The 22,229-nt window shown below is 39.2% G+C and overlaps 1 protein-coding gene across 1 annotated transcript in view; it reads right to left on the bottom strand.

Annotated features, from left to right (window-relative positions):
• LOC137620621 (methylosome protein WDR77-like) overlaps positions 1-22,149 on the bottom strand; it is a 24,498-nt gene extending 2,349 nt beyond the window's left edge. The window contains 7 exon segments of the mRNA XM_068350916.1: positions 6,995-7,069; positions 7,301-7,490; positions 7,665-7,837; positions 8,437-8,591; positions 9,419-9,600; positions 15,115-15,205; positions 21,935-22,149. Of these exon segments, the coding sequence (XP_068207017.1) occupies positions 6,995-7,069; positions 7,301-7,490; positions 7,665-7,837; positions 8,437-8,591; positions 9,419-9,600; positions 15,115-15,205; positions 21,935-22,015 (947 nt within the window). The 5' untranslated portion in view covers positions 22,016-22,149.
• Between the last annotated feature and the right edge of the window lie 80 nt (positions 22,150-22,229).

Here is a 22,229-nt window from a genome sequence, read left to right as displayed (position 1 = left end):
TATTCCTATAATGCTAAATTAGATGGATAGGTCAAACTTCAAGAACCTTGGCCAAGAATGTCATTCTGTAACTATTAAGAAGGGGGTGAAACCAGTTTCCTTATCAGGTACATCTTTCCTGTATGACAAACACGCTAACAAGAGTTATTGTTTGATAGCATTCCTAAAGTGAAGTGACAAAGGAGAGAATACAACAATACCTCTAGGATGGCAAATCCAATACTTGGCAAGAAGTCAATACAGTGACATAGAAGAATAATGTCACAAATTGGGGGATTCAAGTAAAAACTTAAGATAGTTTAGAAAAATTCTATAGACTGTTAAATGAGTTAGATAAATGTGCAGGAAGTAGGGCAGCAGTTACCTGGGAAGTGGGAAAATCAATTTGAACCAATTTAATGTCATCATCACCTATCAACTGACCTAAGCACACGTGTATTGAATGTTTCCATGTCAACAGGTATATCAGGGAGAGGTCCCAGGACATAAGCAGGCGAGAACCAGCTGGGTGCGGTTACATCACCTGCCACCGCTACCCAAAGGCAAGACTAGCCCTTGTACAGTACCTCCCCGCAATGTGCACGCAATAAGAACAGATTGGAAGCCAAGAGCAGGCAGTTCAGTTCAAGTTCAAGTTGTGAGTGGGTAACAGACAGAAGACGCACCCACCTTGGTAGGGTTATCTTAGTCATGGCTATCATCGACACTTATCAAGACAACCAATACGTATTCGTTTGTAATGTATTTTTGAACTTAGCCGTTTCTCTTCTGTGTCCTTTCTCTCTGAGTGTGTCTAACTATTAAGTGATCTATTGATATCTACAACTTATGAACATTTTACGCCGTTTTCTCTTCTGTGTCCTTTCTCTCTGAGTGTGTCTAACTATTAAGTGATCTATTGATATCTACAACTTATGAACATTTTACGCCGTTTTCTCTTCTGTGTCCTTTCTCTCTGAGTGTGCCTAACTATTAAGTGATCTATTGATATCTACAACTTATGAACATTTTACGCCGTTTTCTCTTCTGTGTCCTTTTTCTCTGAGTGATCTATTGATATCTACAACTTATGAACATTTTACGCCGTTTTCTCTTCTGTGTCCTTTCTCTCTGAGTGTGTCTAACTATTAAGTGATCTATTGATATCTACAACTTATGAACATTTTACGCCGTTTTCTCTTCTGTGTCCTTTCTCTCTGAGTGTGTCTAACTATTAAGTGATCTATTGATATCTACAACTTATGAACATTTTACGCCGTTTTCTCTTCTGTGTCCTTTCTCTCTGAGTGTGTCTAACTATTAAGTGATCTATTGATATCTACAACTAATGAACATTTTACGCCGTTTTCTCTTCTGTGTCCTTTCTCTCTGAGTGTGTCTAACTATTAAGTGATCCATTGATATCTACAACTTATGAAAATTTTACGCCGTTTTCTCTTCTGTGTCCTTTCTCTCTGAGTGTGTCTAACTATTAAGTGATCGCCGTTTCTCTTTTGTGTCCTTTCTCTCTGAGTGTGTCTAACTATTAAGTGATCCATTGATATCTACAACTTATGAAAATTTTACGCCGTTTTCTCTTCTGTGTCCTTTCTCTCTGAGTGTGTCTAACTATTAAGTGATCGCCGTTTCTCTTTTGTGTCCTTTCTCTCTGAGTGTGTCTAACTATTAAGTGATCCATTGATATCTACAACTTATGAACATTTTACAGTAACTTATTCCATTGCTCTAAAAGTCAGTGAGAGACATATTTCAACTGTTTATGTAATTAAAGAGATTCATCCATTCACTTTGAAGAAGATTCTGCTCATGTTGTGAAAATTAAATTGGACGATAAATATCTATTTCCCCACCTTTCATTTATTATCTAATTGCCACAATAAACTAACTGACAAGAATCAATCTAGAAAATCACAAATTATTAGCAATTTGTATTTTTCCCGACATACTTACCGAGAAACACTTTCTTAGGAGTTACCTGGAACCTCCTCTCAAACGACCAGAGTTTTGTGTAGTTTACCCTACTCCCATTTTCTATGATGATAGGCCTAGCGGAGGAATACGTGCCCTGAGGGCAATACCAAGTCAGGCCACATGTTTCCCAGGTCGTAGGCTTCAGTAAGTCTATGTAAGTAACAATACTAAAGATCAGTGAGGCACATGGGGGAAGGATGGGGGGTCATATCTCGAAAGTGTTTCTTGGTAAGTATGTTAGGAAAAATACAAATTACTAATAATTTGTGATTTGTTCCAACACAGAGACTTACCTCGAAACACTTTCTTAGAAGACTTACACTTTAGGTTTAGGAGGTGGGAGTGCCTCCCTGACAAGGACCCCAACACATGGAAAGTAGGATAAACTACACAAAGAGCTCATTTATTGTGCATATAGTACTCCCCCTACAAAATTCCTTGATGTGCTTGATGAATTTTGAACATAACTTGATGTGCCGGTCTACTGGCTAAGACCTCCACAGACGATGGATAGTACGAGAAAAAGATAAGGGGAAATAATAGATAAGAATGCTTGTGTCTAGAGAGTTTGAAATCCGCGATTGAACCTGAGGCTTGAGCCGTTAAATTGGTTGGAGCGCTGAGATGACTGGCCCGATCGAAAAACCATCCAATGATTTCCTCGTACAATCCTTGAGGTAGTGAGCGATGAATGTCGACTGATTAGACCAAGTTCCCGCTCTAAGTACCTGAGCAACAGACATGTTCTTTTCAAAGGCTAGAGAGGTGCTTAAACCTCTAACATCATGAGCTCTGGACTTTCCTGGAACTGAAAGTCCAGCACTAGAATAAGCTTGAATTATAACTTGCCTGAGCCAAAAAGAAATAGTGTTCTTTGAAATTTTCTTTTTAGTCTCACCCGTGGATACAAAAAGATTCTTAATTCCAGGACGGAGATTCGCCGTCCTCTTAAGATATTTCCTAATAACCCTGACAGGGCACAACTTTAAGTCTTCTTGATTCCCTGAGTTTGGAATTGCTGGGATAGAAAAACCCTCAAACCTAGGATCCCAAACGGATGGATTGTGGGTCTTGGCGACGAACGATGGAACAAACTTGAAGGAAATATCCTTCCATCCCCTCGAGTGTTCTACTTCATACGACAATCCATGAAGTTCACCCACTCTCTTAGCTGAAGCCAACGCTAATAAGAAGACAGCTTTAAGCGTAAGATTTCTGTCCACAATATCTTTTAAAGGTTCGAAGGGTGGCTTACTAAGCATGTCTAGAACTCTAGCCAGATCCCAATTTGGAACCCTAGGGGAAGAGGGAGGACATGATTGCTCAAAACTCTTGATGAGCATGGAAATATGTCTGGAAGAACCCAAATCTATTCCCTTCAAACGAAAGACTTGTCCAAGGGCGGCTCGAACCCTTTAACTGCTGGAATCTACATGCCCAGCACATCCATGAGGTAAACGAGAAAATCTGCGATATCGGGTACTGATGCTTCTAAGGACTATCTTCTTTGAAGCACACCATTTAACAAAAGTTGTCCATTTTGCTTGATAGACTGCTGTGGAAGACTTTCTCAAGTAACGAGACATTCTCACAGCTGTCTTTGACGAATACCCTTGTTTTTTCAGCAGACACTGGATGACCTCCAGGCGTGAAGACGAAGGGATTGAGGATTTTCGTGAAACCTCTGGAAGTGTGACTGCCTCAGGAGGTCCGGTCTGTCTGGAAGAGGCCACGGAGGGAGAATGGCAAGGCCTTTTAGGTCTGCGAACCACTCTCTCTCCGGCCACCAAGGCACTTCCAAAGTCATCTTTAGGTTGTTGGCGAAGGGAGGAAAAGCGTACACGTCGAGATTATCCCACTTGTGTTGAAAGGCGTCCTCCAAGGCTGCCTTTGGGTCTGGGACAGGAGAACAGAATACGGGGAGTTTCGCGTTCCACCTTGTCGCGAAGAGATCCATTACCGGAGAGCCCCACATCTGAATGATGTAACTTGCTACCTCTGGATGAAGGGACCATTCTGTCCCTACTACCTGGCCTACTCTGCTGAAGCCATCCGCTAGAACATTTTTTTCCCCGGAATGAATCTCGCCGACAGTCTGACTTCTTCGTTTTCCGCCCAGTTCAGGACATGCAGGGCGAGATCGCACAACTCCTTCGACTTTAACCCCCCTTCCTTCTTTATGTACGCCACTACTGTTGCGTTGTCTGACATCAGAGCCACCGAATTTCCCTTCAGAACTTGAGTGAAGTGTAGGCAGGCTTCCTGAACCGCTCTCATCTCCAGGATATTGATATGAAGATACTTTTCTTCTTCTGTCCATTTGCCTCTCGCTGTTTTCCCCCGAAGATGAGCACCCCAACCTTCCTTTGATGCGTCCGTGAAGAGTAGAAGTTCTGGAGGGCCGGAGGACAGAGGCATCCCTTTTAGAGTGTTTGCACGGTTCTGCCACCACTCTAGAGCTTGTTTGGTTTCTGGAAGAACTTGAACAATCCCGTCTGGGGAACTTCTCTGATCCCACTGATCTTTCAAGTTCCATTATATACTCCTGAGGTCCTGCCTTCTGTGTGGAACCAACTTTTCTAAGGACACCAGATGTCCTATTAGCCTCTGCCAATGCTTCGCTCTTCTGGGCTGGCCTTCTAGGAAGGGACGGAGTACTTGGTCCAGGTTGTTCAGCCTGTCTACTGATGGAAATGCCTTGACCTACAATGAATCTAGAACTATCCCCAAGTACGTCGCTTTTGTTGGTTGGAATTAGATGAGATTTCTCCAGATTGACGGTAATGCCCAGATTTTTGCATAGTTGAAGGAGGTCTGCACCTTGTTGATTCAAGAATTCCTTTGAGGATGAAAGGAGTAACCAGTCGTCCAGGTACCGAATCAGACTAATACCCCGTTCGTGAGCCCAAACGGAGATCGTCGTAAAGATTCTTGTGAATACCTGGGGAGCTGTAGAAAGTCCGAAGCACAGGGCCTAGAATTGCATAATCTGGGCACCCCATTTCACCCGGAGAAACTTCCTGCTTGCTGGATGAATTGGAATCTGGAAATAGACATCCTTGAGGTCTATGGAAATCATAAAATCCCCTTCCCTCAAGGACGCCATGACTGTTCTTGGGGTGTCCATCTTGAAACTTGTCTTTCGTATAAATTTGTTGAGGGCTGACAGGTCTATCACTGGTCTCCAACCTCCTGTTGCTTTCTCCACCAAGAAAAGACGACTGTAGAACCCCAGACCCGGAAGCTTTACCATCGCCATAGCCCCCTTCTGCATCATTGTGGAGACTTCTTCGTCTAAGGCAACTCTCTTCAACGGGTCTTTGGGGATGCAAACCTCCATGACTGAGCAATGATTGATTGATTGATTATGAGTTATCTGGCATCCTGACATCTAAGGTTATTGATGACGACAAACTGTGCCGAATACTATACATTATAACTTCCTTGTAAAAGAATTTTTTTACACTAAAATCCTTCATTTCTATACTTACCTCTGAATAGAACAAGCAATTCACGTAAAAAAAAAAAAAAAAAAAAAAAAAAAAAAAAAAAAAAAAAAAAAAAGATTCTCCCTTGCCACTCCACTCTCCCTCATTTAAAATTGCTGCTAAAACACTCCCTAGATGCCAAGGGAGTTAAGGGCAGGACAGTGACATAGGGCTGAGCCCAAGAAAGGTATAACCATTGCCTCAAATTTTTAGGGGACTCAAATCACCGAAGATGTGCATCACCTTACAAGCGAGGAGGAGAGCAAGTTACTAGTTTGATTCAGATGCAAGTATGGAAAGAAAAGATCTAATTGAAAAACCATGATAATTTCCATGAATTTTACCTCTGAATACACCAAGATGAATAACATTACAAGGTGGATGGGAGGTGATGCAAACAACTTTAGCTATGAATCTTCATCAGCCCAAGAAAGTAAATGCCTTCATTTTAAACCAGATGGTTATCACTCATTGTGCCAAGGAAAAGGCAACCATTTGGGATACGTTTGACAGTATTATTATTATTATTATTACTTGCTAAACTACAACCCTAGTTGGAAAAGCAGGATGCAATAAGCTCAGGGGCTCCAACAGGGAAAATAGCCCAGTGAGGAAAGGAAAGAAGGAAAAATAGAATATCTTAAGAATAACATTAAAATAAATACTTCCTAAATAAACCATAAAAATTTAACAAAACAGTAGGAAGAGAAACTAAATAGTATGCCCGAGTATAGCCCCAAGCAAGAGAACTCTAACCCAAGACAGAGGAAGGCCATGGTACAAAGGCTATGGCACTACCAAAGACTAGAGAACAATGGTTTGATTTTGGAGTGTCCTTCTCCTAGAAAAGCTGCTTACCATAGCTAAAGTCTCTCTTCCACCCTTACCAAGAGGAAAGTGACCCCTGAACAATTAGTGCAGTAGTTAACCCCTTGGGTGAAGTAGAATTGTTCAGCAATCTCAGTGTTGTCAGGTGTATGAGGACAGAGGAGAATATGTAAAGAATAGGCCAGACTATTCGCTGTGTATAGGCAAAGGGAAAATGAACCGTAATCAGAGAGAAGGATCCAATGTAGTACTGTCTGGCCAGTCGAAGACCCCATAACTCTCTGGCGGTAGTATCTCAATGGGTGGATGGTACCCCGGCCAACCTACTTACTACCTAGAGTAATGAGAAATTCAAACTTCCTTCCCATTTTCATGAAGCAACCTCAATACAGGAAAGGAAACAGTACAATCTGAGATTCAAAATTAAAATTACTGAAGACAAGACACAGATGGGATTTAGACTCCAAAGAATGAAGAAAAGCCTCCACAAATATAACTTAAGCTACATAAAATTTTCAAAAGATTAAGTTAGAAACTTAACGAAAGTTAAAATAACATTACTATATTCAAGTGAAAACGCTAAAGACCATTGAAACTATTACGTACATTGTAGGAGCATACAAACCTGCTGAATACTGAACTTTTTAACATCTACTACAAATATGAAAAAAATCTTTAAAATAAAAGCTTGATACTTCAATACTTACTTTGTCTTGAGTACATCTTGCACATCAACCACTAACACTTTACTATCATCTGCACAGACTGCAATCAAGTTAGGCCTGAAATTTGAAAACTATCAAAATCCTCTTCCAAAGACAACAAATTTGGTTGTTAATTTACAATTACAGTATACAGTACATAACCCCCTTTTCTTATCAAATCAAATTTAAGATACAATCAGAAATGAAAGGCAATACTGTATTAGGATTATAGCTACAATTCATGAATATATTTCAAAGACGAATGGTTTTGCTACATACACAGCTGTAAATTTTTTATATTAAACTCACTTAAACGGGTTTTCTGACATTCTAAAAATGGGACGTTCAAAATCACACAATGAAAACAGACTTTCGCTCAGATTGCCTGTGCTACGCAGCAAGAGGGCTCCGTTCTGGGTTCCGACAACGTAATTATCCATACCCTGGCCTGAGGTCCACACAACACTTACTGGCTTACTATCCCAGTCACGATATACACCTGGAGAGAGAGAATAACTATACTGTACAAGCAGGAAAAAACTTTCTAAAGTTTAATAATACAAAAGCCCAAATATTTAATTAAGCATTATAAGTATTTTTTACTTTTACAAAAATCAAAATGGATCAGAATGACCCAAGATAGGTGAAAGACCCCAGACAATGGTGTACTTACATGACGCTGGTCTCAGACATCTGAGATCCCACAAGAGCACATTGCCATCCATACCAGTGGAAAGGAAAATTTGGTCGTTGGATGGATGAGGAGCTACACTTGTGACTGGCTGGGAATGTGCTACAGAAAACAGTCTAACGACTCTGTATCCCTCGCTGTCCCATAATCTGATGCTGAAAAATTTTAAGATACTGGTTACAACAAATTAAATATCACAGTTGGCTTACAACTTCCTGTAAGTGTTTTCTGAATTATGCTGCTGGATGTTTTGAGGGAATAGTTAGTTATAAAAGAAGTTAAAAAGTTGTAATTTATATTACAAACACAATTTCAACCATGATTAGAATAAAATATGTAGCAAAATAATTTTTGCATAAGAAAACATGTTGTAATGGTATATTCTAGACAATTTTCTGTTAATTGCATAAAACACAAGTATATGCAGTATAAATCAAAGTAAATGTGAAACAAATGAAAAAATATTTAGCAAATACATTACATAAGCAGTAAAGACACATTAAAATGTTAAACAGTCAAGTATACCATAATTACAAAGAGATCTGGAATTAAGATAATAGTTTCAAGAGAGCTAAGCCAATTTTATATGTACTTCTTATATCTTGTCAGCAACTGATTTGGGGGAACACCAGAGGATGTGCAAGGGAGGGTTGGAACACCCCTATGAGAATAGAGAGGGCTGAAAACACTTAATATATTTTACTAATTAAAATTCTGATGTTAGAATAAGTACATTTGAAGAAAAATTAGATACCTCATGTCAGATGATGCTGTTAACGCATTCTTGCGATTACAAGTGACCTTAACACAATGCACGACATCCAAGTGTTCATCCAATTGACACACACTCCTTAAATGCGTACCGGTTTCTGTTGTTACTAAAGATAGGAACTCAACTGTGCCTGTATCCTGGAAAGCACGAAAATGAATAAGAATGTAGATCCAGGTGAAATATTAATGGAAAAAGCCGTGAATTAGAAATAATGGACAGACATTCAAATTGGCAATCCCTGGATAGCATTGCAGGTGCCCGTTCCTTTCACTCTCCTACATATTTTGGAATACAGTACTTCGTAACTTTCTTTGTTCATCGGAATAATAAATAAATGGTCATTTTGGTTGCTGTTCCCATCAATATTAGGAGAAAAAAATATTACTAGGCCTGCCGGACACATTCAGTCCATTATTTCTAAAACTTTGCAATTAAATCCACATATCTATTATCCAGTCCCAAACAGCTACAATTCTGGGATCAATCACTTCAAAAACTTCATTAGCATTAGTTGTTAAAGTAAAATATGATACAAGATTTGAGGTTGTTACGAGTGTCATTTCCTTGCCACACTTCTAAATATCCTCTTTAATTAATTTGGTAAGCATGTTAAACTTTACTTACTATTAAGTCACACACGAAGTGTTTGTTTTCAAGAAAGTGTTTGTTTTCAAGAGAGACTTTTTTTTTAAGGAATCATAGGAATTATTTTTCCATTTTCTATCAAAATAAGTAAATATTAGAAAAGTATAAAAAATTATTTATAAAGACAACCGTCAATAAATATGCTTGTAAGGAGTCTAGTTGGTTGTTTAAAGGATTAATTCTTTTGAGTTTTGTGTCAATCCAGAATCATGGCACCAAATAATGACTAAACAGGAGCATAGCTGAACTACTGTACTCATGGTTTCAGAACACTCTTTACTAACATGCTTCTTCATTCTAAGGCACATTCATTACAAACCTGTCCAATCATGATCGAAGTTTCATCATCTAAATATACCCCATCGGCTAACCCAGATGATATTTCGTATCCCGACGTACACTTTTCCACATCCGGAGCAAGTGACGGTGTTTCATAATACCAAAGAGAGCCACCCCAGTAACGTCCTGTGAGGCTGCTGCTACCCATCAACAGATGTCCATCTGTAAGACAGTAAAAATATAGAGAAAACAGTTTTGAGGAACAATCACAGAAATACTGTACCATTTGTTCCCTGATACTAGAAGCTATGCATGCTTGCTTTCTTGACAAAATATCTTTACACAGTACATTAGTATTCAAAATGGACACATCATGGGGCAATGCAATTTAAGTAGACAATATACATCTCTGGATAATGGTTATTTTCTAAACATAGGTCTCTCTCTGCTAAGCTAGCGGTAGATATAATTGAATCTAAGTTTGAACGTGACTGCCTTTCATTTTGGTACAGGGATTTTAAGAGGTGGACTGAGGTGGTAATTCCCTTAAAAGGACATGGGTTGTTATAATTAGGAAATATACAATTTTATAATTTTTGCAATTATGTAGTAACATAACCTCATCCTTTTAACTTAGGCAAACTCGCCGGCTGGTGGGAGGATAGTCACCTTTAAACCATAATCAAAGGTTCTTTCCCTCCTGGGAAATGTCTCGTACTTGGTCCCACTAAGAAAGGGTTGGAGACTTCAAGCACCTGTTATTAACGATTCCTGCGCAGTGATGAAGCTACTGGAATCAGAGCCACGGGGGGAGATAATGTCCGAGTTATATGCCACAAAGATCATATGAGGAAATATCTTTGGCATATAAGAGCAATGGGCTTCCGTATACCAGACCCATAACCCCTGTTGATGGAAGAGTATGGCAGGGTTGCTTCCAATAAACATGACAGATTTGGAAGTAATTTGTATTTTCTTTGACTAAACAAACCTGTAGCTATTTATAGGGGTATCACTTTTGGCGAAGCTGAAAGACAAACCATTAGACTTTTAGCGAGGGTTAACCACCCACCCGCTAGTTAGCGGGGGGATGGAGGGGGGTTAGTAACCACCCCTCTCACTCACACACCTGAGTTTATTGCCCACTTTGATTGCAGTAGGACTTCAAGGGGGACTAGTGCTGGCGGGTCAATCTGTATAAACCGCTAAAGGTTTGTATTGTTAGTAAAAAAACAAATTACTTCCAAAGGTCATTTATTCCGTCATTAAATACAAACCAACGCTATTTATAGGGGTTGACTTACCCTTTGGGAGGGTGGAAGTCCTTGCCAATCTGGCTTTTGGCTTTGATCTGGGGATTCCCTTAGTATGAGTAGTATATAATCGGTGGAAACCCAACACCTCGCTAAAACTCTGATATGCATGGTCCGCAGCCTAACAAGCTGTGTGCTTGTGATACTAGCATTGTGACTGTCAAGGTATGAGTTCTTCTGAGTCGTAGGAAACTTTGAGGTCACCAAGACATACCCAATACATAACAGTATTAACACAATACCAGGTTACACAAGGGAACAATGGTTTACCTGCAGTTGGTTGGTCAGCTTTGCAGAGGACCCTGGGTGCTGATTTCCCCAAGAGAGGGGATGATGAAGAGAAGGAGCCAATTATCCTTAATCATTCATTCAGACTAATCACAGGTAACCTTTGCCCTCAACCTCCTGGTACTTGACCATCAAGGAGCTTGAGGTGTTAAACCAGTTGTTGTGCAGTTACCACAGGACCAACAGAAAACTTTTCCATGTTCCTGTAAGTTACGTCTTGCAAGAAGTGGGCAGTGAAGGACGTCTGATGCTTCCACATGACCGCTTGTAGAAGCTGTGCAATAGAGTAGTTTTGTTTGAATGCCAGGAATGTAACAATGACCCTGGCATCATATGCTCTGGGTCTACGTGTCGGAGGAGGATCAAGATTCAGTGCCAAGTCAATGACCTTGCAAATCCAGACAGAGATGGCATTCTCGGTGATCCTCCTCTTGACCGGGCATGCTGACGAAGTGTGTTGACATTCGAGGGCGAGCTGCAGATATCATTTTGAGGTAATATCTCAAACTCCTAACTGGGCACAGTAACAGTTGATCTAGACCATCGGCTACAGAACGGAGACTTGTTATCCGGAAGGAACCAAATCTAGTATCCGCTACCCCAGGGTTTTGAGTCTTTGCAAGAAACTCAGGGATGAAGTAGAGGCTTACCTCTCCCCCATCCCCCTTGAATAGGCGATGTCATACGAGAGACCATGATGTTCACTAATCTTCTGGCCGAAGCCAAAGCAAGTATGAACTCAGTCTTCAGAGTAAGGTGGCGATCTGTTGCCATGCATAATGGTTCGTAGGGAGGACCTTTCAAGGACTGAAGGACCCGAACCATGTTTCATGGAGGAGGTCTTACTTCCGACCGGGGACAGTCAAGTTCATAACTTCATATAAGGAGTGAAAGTTCCTGTGAGGAGAAAATATCTACTCCTTTCAGCTTAACCCCTTTGCTTCAATGACGTTAGTAGACATCAAAACATCCCTGGTAATGCAAACCATGATGTGGAATAACATCATCTTCATTATCATTTTTATTAATATTACTATAATAACTATAATTTTTAAAAGCTACGAAAGAGTATTGCACATGGCTGCATATCACACAAGTTCCCAGTCAGGAAAATTTCACAAAAAATTCTCCTCTTATATTATCCCCTCCTCCTCCTGTCTTCAGCCAACCAACAAAGTTCTTGGGATTCTAGCCTTTATTTCTGAATATGTAAGAGTTATTAAAAGTCTTTTCATGTTGCCATGAAATCATCACACCACACAACGCCCACCCAACACCTCCAATTGGGAGACATGTCTTCCTATCACCAACTAAAATACTTGCGATTCTACTCCTTATTCATGATTATGTAAGGTCTATTTTATTGTTTTTTTTTATGTTGTCACAGTGCTCAAATCACAGAGAAAGTCTCCCCACCTTCGAACAATAAGTCCCTCACACGAGAAAAAACTTACCAGTAATGTAAATTGTTGACAGAAGACGATATTCATCTTTTTCCTTGTTTTATACCTTTTTTCTCAATTATAATTTCTACAAAATCTCATCTTCAAGTTTTATATATTTCATATCAGTAATTGGCGATTTTGCCATAAGGACAAGAAGACATATTTCATCTGAATATTGCCCAACAAAGATTCACACTTAGAGGACGGGGTCATCCCTCGCATCAGGGGCGACTTGGAGGCAATATTCACATATACACCATGCCCTCAGTACTTGAAACGTCCTGAAGTCCGTCGAGATCAGACCAAGCACTAAGGGTAGTGTTTGAAATAAAACTTTCCACTCACTCAGGTACACCGAGTAGTCGAGTTCTACATGTTGAGATGGGATGCCGTCCATCCCACCCTGCGCCAAATCCAAAGCAGCAACCAAACAAGCCAAAGTAGTCAATAAGTTCATGCCCAAGAAGTGATGGGAGAATAAAAGAAATAACCGTAAGGGAAAGAGAAAGTGCTGACTATTTTAGTTGGATCAACAATTGGGCACCAAGGTCCAGTGGGATAGCAGTTCCCACCCATCATTAAGAGCCCAGACGCTAATTCCCTAAGCCATAAAAGACTCCCCTGGGTTACGAAGGTCAACACTCAGCAAGGCGAAGGGATCCACCTAAGAGGATGATGAATGCCACCTCTCAGCCCCCAGTTGAAGAAGTTGCAACAGCACCTCCTTCAAAGGGGGCTGTCAAGCAAAGGGGCGGCCACACCTGAAAAACATCAGAAAAAGAGAAGGTCCCCCCCCCCCCCCCGGGGAAGGGGCGGGGCCGCTTTTCTAGGGTGAAAACAGCACCGTCCCTTGAGAACCGCGGTTGACCTGAAGTTAAATGGCCTACGCTATAATTAGACTGTTCCCCGGAGGAAACTGACCAAACAGAAGCTTCAGGTAGAGGTCGGGGGACAGAAGCAGCAACCTTCAATTTCTTCAAGGAAGACCCTGAAGGCGACGAATCCGTTTTGGCCGCCTTCTGCCAGCGCCCAAACTTCTCCCACAGGGAAGCAGACCACTCCCATCATTCAGGGCAGGTGTTGTCCTTATCACACCACTGCCCTCTACAAGTGGGACATAACAGATGTGGGTCTGTGTCAAAGGACAACATAAAAGTCCCACAGGAGCGGCCCTCAGATCTTGGGCAGGTCCGCATAACGACGGCCTAGAAGAGAGCACACGCACACACACTAAAAAAAGAAAAAGTAAACAGAAGGTTAGTACTGGTAAGTCAATAACTGATGAGGGGGAAGAGCGGTAATGACCATTCTCCAACTGAGACAAAAGCAAAGTGGTTGATAAAACCGATGTGCGAGTGAGAAGAGTAGTAACTAACTCCACCGCTAACTAGCGGGTGGGTGGTTAACCCTCTCTTGTCTTCAACCTGCCTGTACCAAAGAAGAGCATTTGATACTCAAGCTAGAGTTATCCCATTTTCTAGTGACACAGTAGCTTGAATCTAACAGGATAGAGAATCATCTCGTCTCTATCATTACCAGAAATATCTTGGATAGAAGAAATTGTTAACGACTACTTTGGGTCAGAAACTGCATAGTTTGGGGTTTACGGTAACTGGTAAGAACATTGGAATAAGACAAATGACCTTGAATTTTATCCCTAGGAATAAAAGATTATGTAATAAAGTCTATGAAGCTCACTCAACCTTTCTCCAAGGCCAAAGAAAGTAGAAAGTTTTCACATTCAAACGAAGGCAGAGCGAACCCAGTGGACAAAACTTTCACCACGAGAAGGAGGGTCTACTCAATCCTCCAGATTTCAAATCTGGTTGGGCAATGAACAGCATTTGCCTCCTCCAATTTATTGAACTCCCAGGTGTCAGGCAATACCTAACTCTGGTCTCCAGAATCTTGACCAATAAGGAAGCACTAGAAGCAAGTGGTGGTACCATGCGTCTATCTTCACATGTTGCGCACACACTGACCATATGCTCCACTCCCCTATAAAAAGAACCAGCTCCAGAACAGTCATCACAATTCCCCACCTCTCCATGCATACTTAATTTCAGCTTAGGAGCCAGGCAAGTCAGCCTCGGGAGCCAAGAGAAAGGAAGCAAAAACATCCCTCGGCAATATCCGGGAGGAATACTTCCCCATGAAAAACGAGCTCTCCTTGGTATTCTTACTTCTACCAAACTTTCACCAAAGGGAAGAACACATACAATACTCAGAGCAAGGAGATTCCTATAAACAAGAATGGTCCTTGATCAAAACAAGCGGGGTTGGGGATCCACAGCAGGACATGACATAAACAGGGCACTAGTATTTCCACCTTTAGATTCTATCTAAAATAGCAAAGCACAATACATTTCACTTAAGCACAATAAGAAAGTTAGGAAAATTAAATTAGCACAGGGGCCCTAACTGAGAAAAAGAGAAGTTTAAAGCAACACTCTTTTAAGATTTGTCTGACAACCTTCCTGCAGTTGATCACCCAGAAATTTATCAAAACTATCAGGCCCTAGATTCACACCTAAGTGATCTATATTAAATGGGAAAGGGTTTGTTACCACGTTAGAAAAAAATAACTCATAATGATTGACAGTATTGTATTATAAATTAATTTCATACAGTATATTACACCGATACAAAAATATCACATAAGAATCGAGAGATTCTATTTCAAGACTTACGTTTATTAAAAGAAATAAAATCCAAGTGCTTTTCCACTTGGCAAGGAATATGGTCAACATGCTCCATTGCTTGAGGACTTGTAACATCCTGCTGGAAAATAAAAGTAAAAAAGGTCATTCATCATGAAAAAAGGTTATAAAACTATACAGTAGTATATAACAACAATCTATAATACCTGTACTAAGAATTATTTTATAAAAAACTTACTAGTTGAAATTCATACATATCAAGTAAAGATAGCAATAACTCAAACAGGCTCCACTCATTTTGTTTCAAGATCAATGCATCATTTATCATTTGTAAGAAACCTTGCAACCATGCAAGATATAGGACTGGTAGTCTTCAAATACAAAAGTAACCAAATTGTTGCCGTTTATATTTGTCAGAGTTACAGAACCTTGTGACCAGACAGGTTATGACAAATATCAATTTTTTATCAATCATTTCTAATTCCAATGATGTACCTGTCCACCATTCAGTCCTCAACTTCAGACATTTTAGTAATGTATAATTACGACGTACAGTAAAGTTACAAACAGCATCCTTTGATAAACCCAAATTGCCTAGCAAAGGCCAAACCATAACACCAAATTCTTTTTAGACAATTCATCTGCTAACTATAACACATCCTCATCATAGAGGTGGTGTCAAAAGGAGCCTTTTCCTACAACCAAGGCTGACAAACTCTCCTCCACTTCTTCATTTTAGAATTGACAGTAAGAAGCTGATAGGGACGACAAGAAAGAGGAGCAGCAGCAGATAGAACGTGCCTGTTTCTTTCTCTTTTTAACTAGCCCCTCATGCTCTGCAAGCAGAGGAGTCGAAATCTGAGAAACCCAGAAAATGACGCTACCCCAAGGAAAGAACCACAACACATGGGAACACCTGTGTAAGGGAGAGAAATCACACTTGCAGGGGAGTGGAAGCCCAGACCCTCCGGGCACAAGGGTCGGGGTGAAGAACAGGGGAAGGGGGGCTGAAGACACTGAAACCCCAGAAACAGGGGATGGGGTGAAACACAGGGGAAGGGAGGTAGGGGCAACCGGGTCAGGGATAAGCACAGAACATGTCCTTTGGAACAGGGCCTCAAGGGAGGAGAAACAATGCAGAAATCACCAGAACACTGATACTGGGGAGCCTACCTGAAAGACCTAAGTAGGACAAAACCTCCTTAGATAACACTTGTCCGTGAACGAGCCTCCAACCTTCAAATGGGCACAGTAAACAAAGGAGGAACCCCACATACCAACAAAACCTGAAAACATGTTGACTTCCTTGTAGAAACATTTTCCCTACCTACATGACAAACGGTTTGTATTTGTGCACAAACAATTTTTCTTTCTATACAAATATTTTTGAGATTCAATTTAGAGTGCCTACTAAAGTACAGGTATAAAATTCAACAAAATGTTTGGTAATTTTACTTAAATTGCCTACATAGCCCTTCTCATTTCCAAAAAACAGATTTCCCTTTAAACCTAGACTGCTACATGTGCCTTTGAGGCCATTCAACAAACTGGGGGATCTATTGATTTGAGCTTTTCTGGCATCCTGACATCTAAAGTCATTGAAGCACACTGGGGAAACACTACAGTTATACTTTTGGAGTAAAAGTTTACAAGAGGTTGGACAGCAAGAAGGAAGCAGGAATGGAGGTAAAGTAGGAGAACATACTGTATAGCAAATATAGGCATGGGTAAAAAAAACAAAAAAACTACAGAACCTTTAGTAACTTATCTTAAAAGCTATCAGGCAGATGAGAGAATGAAAATAACGAAAAGAATGAAATGAGAAACAACAGAATATTTTCCTACATTACAGTACTTTCTTACTTTCCTTACTTTAGACATTGTTACGTTACTCATTTTGTCCTCAATATTCTTCTTATAATTCAGAATACAATACTATGGCTACTAGTCTCAAATAAAAACATATATTAATTTCCTAATACTAACCTATTAAAACATCATCAACACTACATAATTTTCCAAGTCTCAAAGTATTTTGTAAGATCATCTACCAGCCAAGTAGTCTGAATCAATTGGCATGTAAACTTGACAGTTTTCAATTCTCTTAAAAAGTTTTCATCCTTCGTTAGATTACTATAAACTCTCTTCATATCTATTAAGTAATGAACAAAAGCTGCAATAAGCAGACCAGATCAGGAATAAGAACAAGATGATATCCTGTCATGGGCCCCTAGGGAGAGGGAACCACTGCGGACGGACATCACAGGAACACTGACACTGGAGACACAAACAATAATATAATTTACTAAATAAATATTGCATATTTTTACCTATGTGAAAAATATCAGGAAAAACAAACCACTGCAGACATCACAGAAACACTGACACTAGGAACACAGACAATAATATAATTTACTAATTATATATTGCAGATTTTTACCTATATGAAAAATATCTGAGAAAACAAACCACTGCAGACATCACAGGAACACTGACACTAGGAACACAGACACTAATATAATTTACTAAATAAATATTGCAGATTTTTACCTATATGAAAAATATCATGAAAAACAAACCACTGCAGACATCACAGGAACACTGACACTAGGAACACAAACAATAATATAATTTACTAAATAAATATTGCAGATTTTTACCTATATGAAAAATATCAAGAAAAACAAACCACTGCAGAGATCACAGAAACACTGACACTAGGAACACAGACAAAAATATAATTTACTAAACTAATATTGCAAATTTTTACCAATATGAAAAATATGGGGAAAAACAAATTACAAAATTGCTGGTTGGGATTCTAACAAAATTTAACCCGTAATTCCACCACAAAAAAATTTTTCCCACTCCACCAAGAGGGTATCACTGGGGGGCACGCAATTGTTTAAAGATTACTCCTAAATGGATGGGGGAAACGGAAAGGCAATTGATTTGTTGCCCAATGTTCAAGAGACTGACCACACATGCATATGATCTGCACCCAAATGATATTAAATGTTCTTTGCAACGGCCCTTGCTGCACAAATTTCTACCTTTAACGGTACTTGTCAGTTTCCTTTCGTCTTTTTATTTTCAGCATTGTCTTTGTCCAATATCAGTCGTCACTTAAAATGCAACTTTAAGGCAGATTTCTTGAATGATTTAAAAATATATTTTGATCATCATTAATATTACTATCTAAGCTAATACACTAATTGGAAAAGCAAGATGCTATAAGTCCAAGGGCTGCAACAGGGAAAAACAGCCCAGCGAGGAAAGGAAACAAGGAAATAAGTAAACGATATAAGTAATGAACAATAGAATTGAAATATTCTAAAAAAATTTAACAATATTAAAACATATTTCATATATAAACCATAAAAAGACTTGGAGCTTTTGAAGAATTAACGGTCCCCTACTAACATGGGACCTTTATTCTTCAAAAGATTAAAACTGGGACCCACATTGTTAAAAAGGGATTTAGGGAAGAACCGCCGAGGAAATTAAGCAACATCATGATTGATTGTCAACCTAACCTAAACTATTTGAATCTTTTTGTTTTGAAATTTCAAAACTATATTTGTGCAATTAATTTCAACTGATTCAATTTTGTATACAATAAACGGGCTGTATGTATGATAGCGGCCACCCGTATGTATTATTATGTCTAACTTAGAATATGGTAGTGTAAGGGGGGGGGGGTAGCAACGCCCCCCACCCCGTTAAGTAGGTAAGGACACGGCTTGTAGGTTAGGTTAGGGAGGAAAGTTTAGGTTAGTTGATGTCTATTTATAAACAAGTGTGAGGAACTGGCCGCTGATATACAAAGGCTCCCAATAAACTGTTGCTTTTAATTTTCCATACATTTTAATTTGATTTATATTCTATGATTATGTATTTCTTTATTACTTACAAAATTAAGTATTCTTTCATTAATAGTTATTTCATTTTCCTCGTTATATTCACCAGGTTCCAATTGGGACCTTTGATATTCAAAAGGCCCAAACTGGTGCCCCTATTCTTCTAAAAGTCCAAACTGGGACCCCTATTCTTCAAAAGGGTTAAGTGGGACCGCTATTCTTCAAAAGCTCCAAAGACTTATGTCAGCCTGTTCAACATAAAAACATTTGCTTGAAGTTCTACCGATTCAACTACCCGATTAGGAAGATCATTCCACAACTTGTTCACAACTGGAATAAAACTTCTAGAATACTGTGTAGTATTGAGCTTCATGATGGAGAAGGTATGACTATCATAATAGAATTAACCCTTTTACCCCCAAAGGACGTACTGGTACGTTTCACAAAAGCCATCCCTTTACCCCCATGGACGTACCGGTACGTCCTTGCAAAAAAAATACTATAAAAATTTGTTTTTCATATTTTTTGATAATTTCTTGAGAAAATTCAGGCATTTTCCAAGAGAATGAGACCAACCTGACCTCTCTATGACAAAAATTAAGGCTGTTAGGGCAATTTAAAAAAAAATATACTGCAAAATGTGCTAGCAAAAAAAATATCCCCTTGGGGGTTAAGGGTTGGAAATTTCCAAATACCCCGGGGGTAAAAGGGTTAACTGCATGCCTAGTACTAAGAACAGGATGGAACTGTCCTGGTAAATCTAAATGAAACGGATGATCAGAAATATAAAAACTCTTAGGCAACATGAATAATGAACTAATTGAATGATGATGCTGGAGATTAACCCAGATGATCAGGAATAAGAAATTTAATAGACCATAAGTTCCAGTCCAACAAATTAAGATGAGAATCAGCAGCTGAACACCAGACAGGAGAACAATACTAAAAACAAGGTAGAATGAAAGAAGTAAAACACTTCTTCATAATACTATAGATTGATCACTGAAAATATTGAAACACTTCCTCAATAAGCCAATTTTTTTGTGCAACTGAATTTGACACAGACCAATACGTTTCTCAAAAGTAAATTTCCAGTTGAGAATCACACCTAAAATTTTAAAAGCATCATACAGTTAAAAAATAATATCAATGCTGAGATCTAAAAACATAACTTCCTGAGAATTAAGAGAATTCTTAGGAATGGTCTACATGCTTAATATAAACTGCTAAAACAATCAGCCATCACAATTTATCATTTGAAAAGTGAAAAATTCCAATCAAACGAAAGACTACAAGGGCCAAGTTGGCAAAATGATGAATATTACCGAGCTACAAATTCCCTCAAAGTAGGCTTCCAATTTCTGCAGTTATCTTAACCCTTTTACCCCCAAAGGACGTACTGGTACGTTTCACAAAAGCCATCCCTTTACCCCCATGGACGTACCGATACGTCCTTGCAAAAAAATGCTATAAAAAATCATTTTTTCATATATTTGATAATTTTTTTTTAGAAAATTCAGGCATTTTCCAAGAGAATGAAACCAACCTGACCTTTCTATGACAAAAATTAAGGATGTTAGAACAATTTAAAAAAAATATACTGCAAAATGTGCTGGGAAAAAATTAACCCCCTGGGGGTTAAGGGTTGGAAATTTCCAAAGAGCCTGGGGGTAAAAGGGTTAATGGATTTGAGTTTGAATTTATGAATTTGGCTACATGGGACGACGTTGGATTCTGGAATACCATTCACTGACTGGTTAGGCTAGGCAACTAAACTTAGAGGCTGGATCACAAAAGGGAAGAAAGGATGTGGGAATGAACATACACCAAAGACTTGAAATGCAATTGTAGGCCACGAACCATAGACCATTAAGAAATGTCTAAAGTGAAGAGTACAAGGCGTAATGATGGAAATACTTTGACGTAAGAACTTCAGCAAGCAGGGATAAAATATTCTTGCCCTTCTCCTAACCTACATCCAAAGTGATGATCCCACATTCCCTGCCTAGGAAAATGTGAAGCTCAAGTGAAAAAGTCTGCTTTCATCTGGATCTTTCAAAGACGACTTATGACATGAACTTAACCTAGTTTATGTTGCATCAATCTTGGTGACTGGCACCTCTTATGTTCTTATGAATTCTTTGACCTAATAAAAGTAACAGAAGCTTAGCCAGGAAGAGGATACAATTAAAAATGCATTTTTTTTTCTTTTACTTTTAAGGTTAAGGTAGATCAAATCTGATATAGTTATATACTTGTCAATGACAGTGGGGCCTATTTTGAAAATTAATGAGTGATGGAACTTGTTACCATAGTTTAGACAGCACCCTAAGTAAATAAGTGAAAATTGTGGCTTGGATAAAGTTATTCTACTTAAGTCTAAGCTGACTTGGGATAAGTTTGCCAACATCGGCTTGCATGAAAATTATGGTAGGCTACAAACTGAAAATTGTGCATTTAAATGAAATATTCAAGTTATGATGAATCTTATCATCTGTTAACATACTGGTGGATTAGTATATATATAAATTTATAATCAGAATACATTTTTTCAATGCCAACGATTGATGGAACCACCACCAAACTGTACAAATGAACAATGTAGGCTATAACGTGAAGGAAATTCCAAATCATGATTAAAAAGGCTGTTGGTTCCTTAAAATATGGACTATGAGGCCGTAATACAAGTAATTACATTTTTAAGGTAATATAATGTTCTGATCCGGAGCAAACTGGATATACATTTTCCCAAGCTCCCGGTACGTTAAATCATAAATGGCCTTCAGGCCACGTTACAAAGTACTGTATATCATAATATCACACATCAGAAGTAAAAATCCCAGAATGCGATATAATTCCACCATTTAACCTGCTACGAGGAAAATTCCACAGCAAAATTAGACGCCAACCATGACATTCCGAATCTGAAAATAATAGGATGCGGCTGAAACCATGTGGGTTGGTTAGAATAAAAACAGTATAAATTATACCATTTCTGCCTGATCCTCCGGGGAATTCATTTCGAGGTCTTCCTCCTCCTCTCTGTGAGAGGTGTTAGCCATTTTCTCCATTAATGGACGCAGATGCGAGGACGAGTCGAGATTATTTTTATTGCGTAGGTCGTGACGTTCTTTGCTTTATGAGTCTAAGATGCCTAATGATTGGTTTCGTTCTCATGCTCTTTACTTTGGCTTGGTCCACCCCCTTAACTCCCCCCAAAATCTCCTTATTTCCTCTCCATCCCCCAATTCTTTTTATTTGTATCTAACCCCCTTTCCTTTTCTC

This window comes from Palaemon carinicauda, chromosome 27, assembly GCF_036898095.1.
Source record: "Palaemon carinicauda isolate YSFRI2023 chromosome 27, ASM3689809v2, whole genome shotgun sequence".
NCBI lineage: Eukaryota > Metazoa > Arthropoda > Malacostraca > Decapoda > Palaemonidae > Palaemon > Palaemon carinicauda.
Note: the sequence above shows the minus strand (reverse complement) of the source record. Positions and strands in the feature narration are given on the sequence as shown.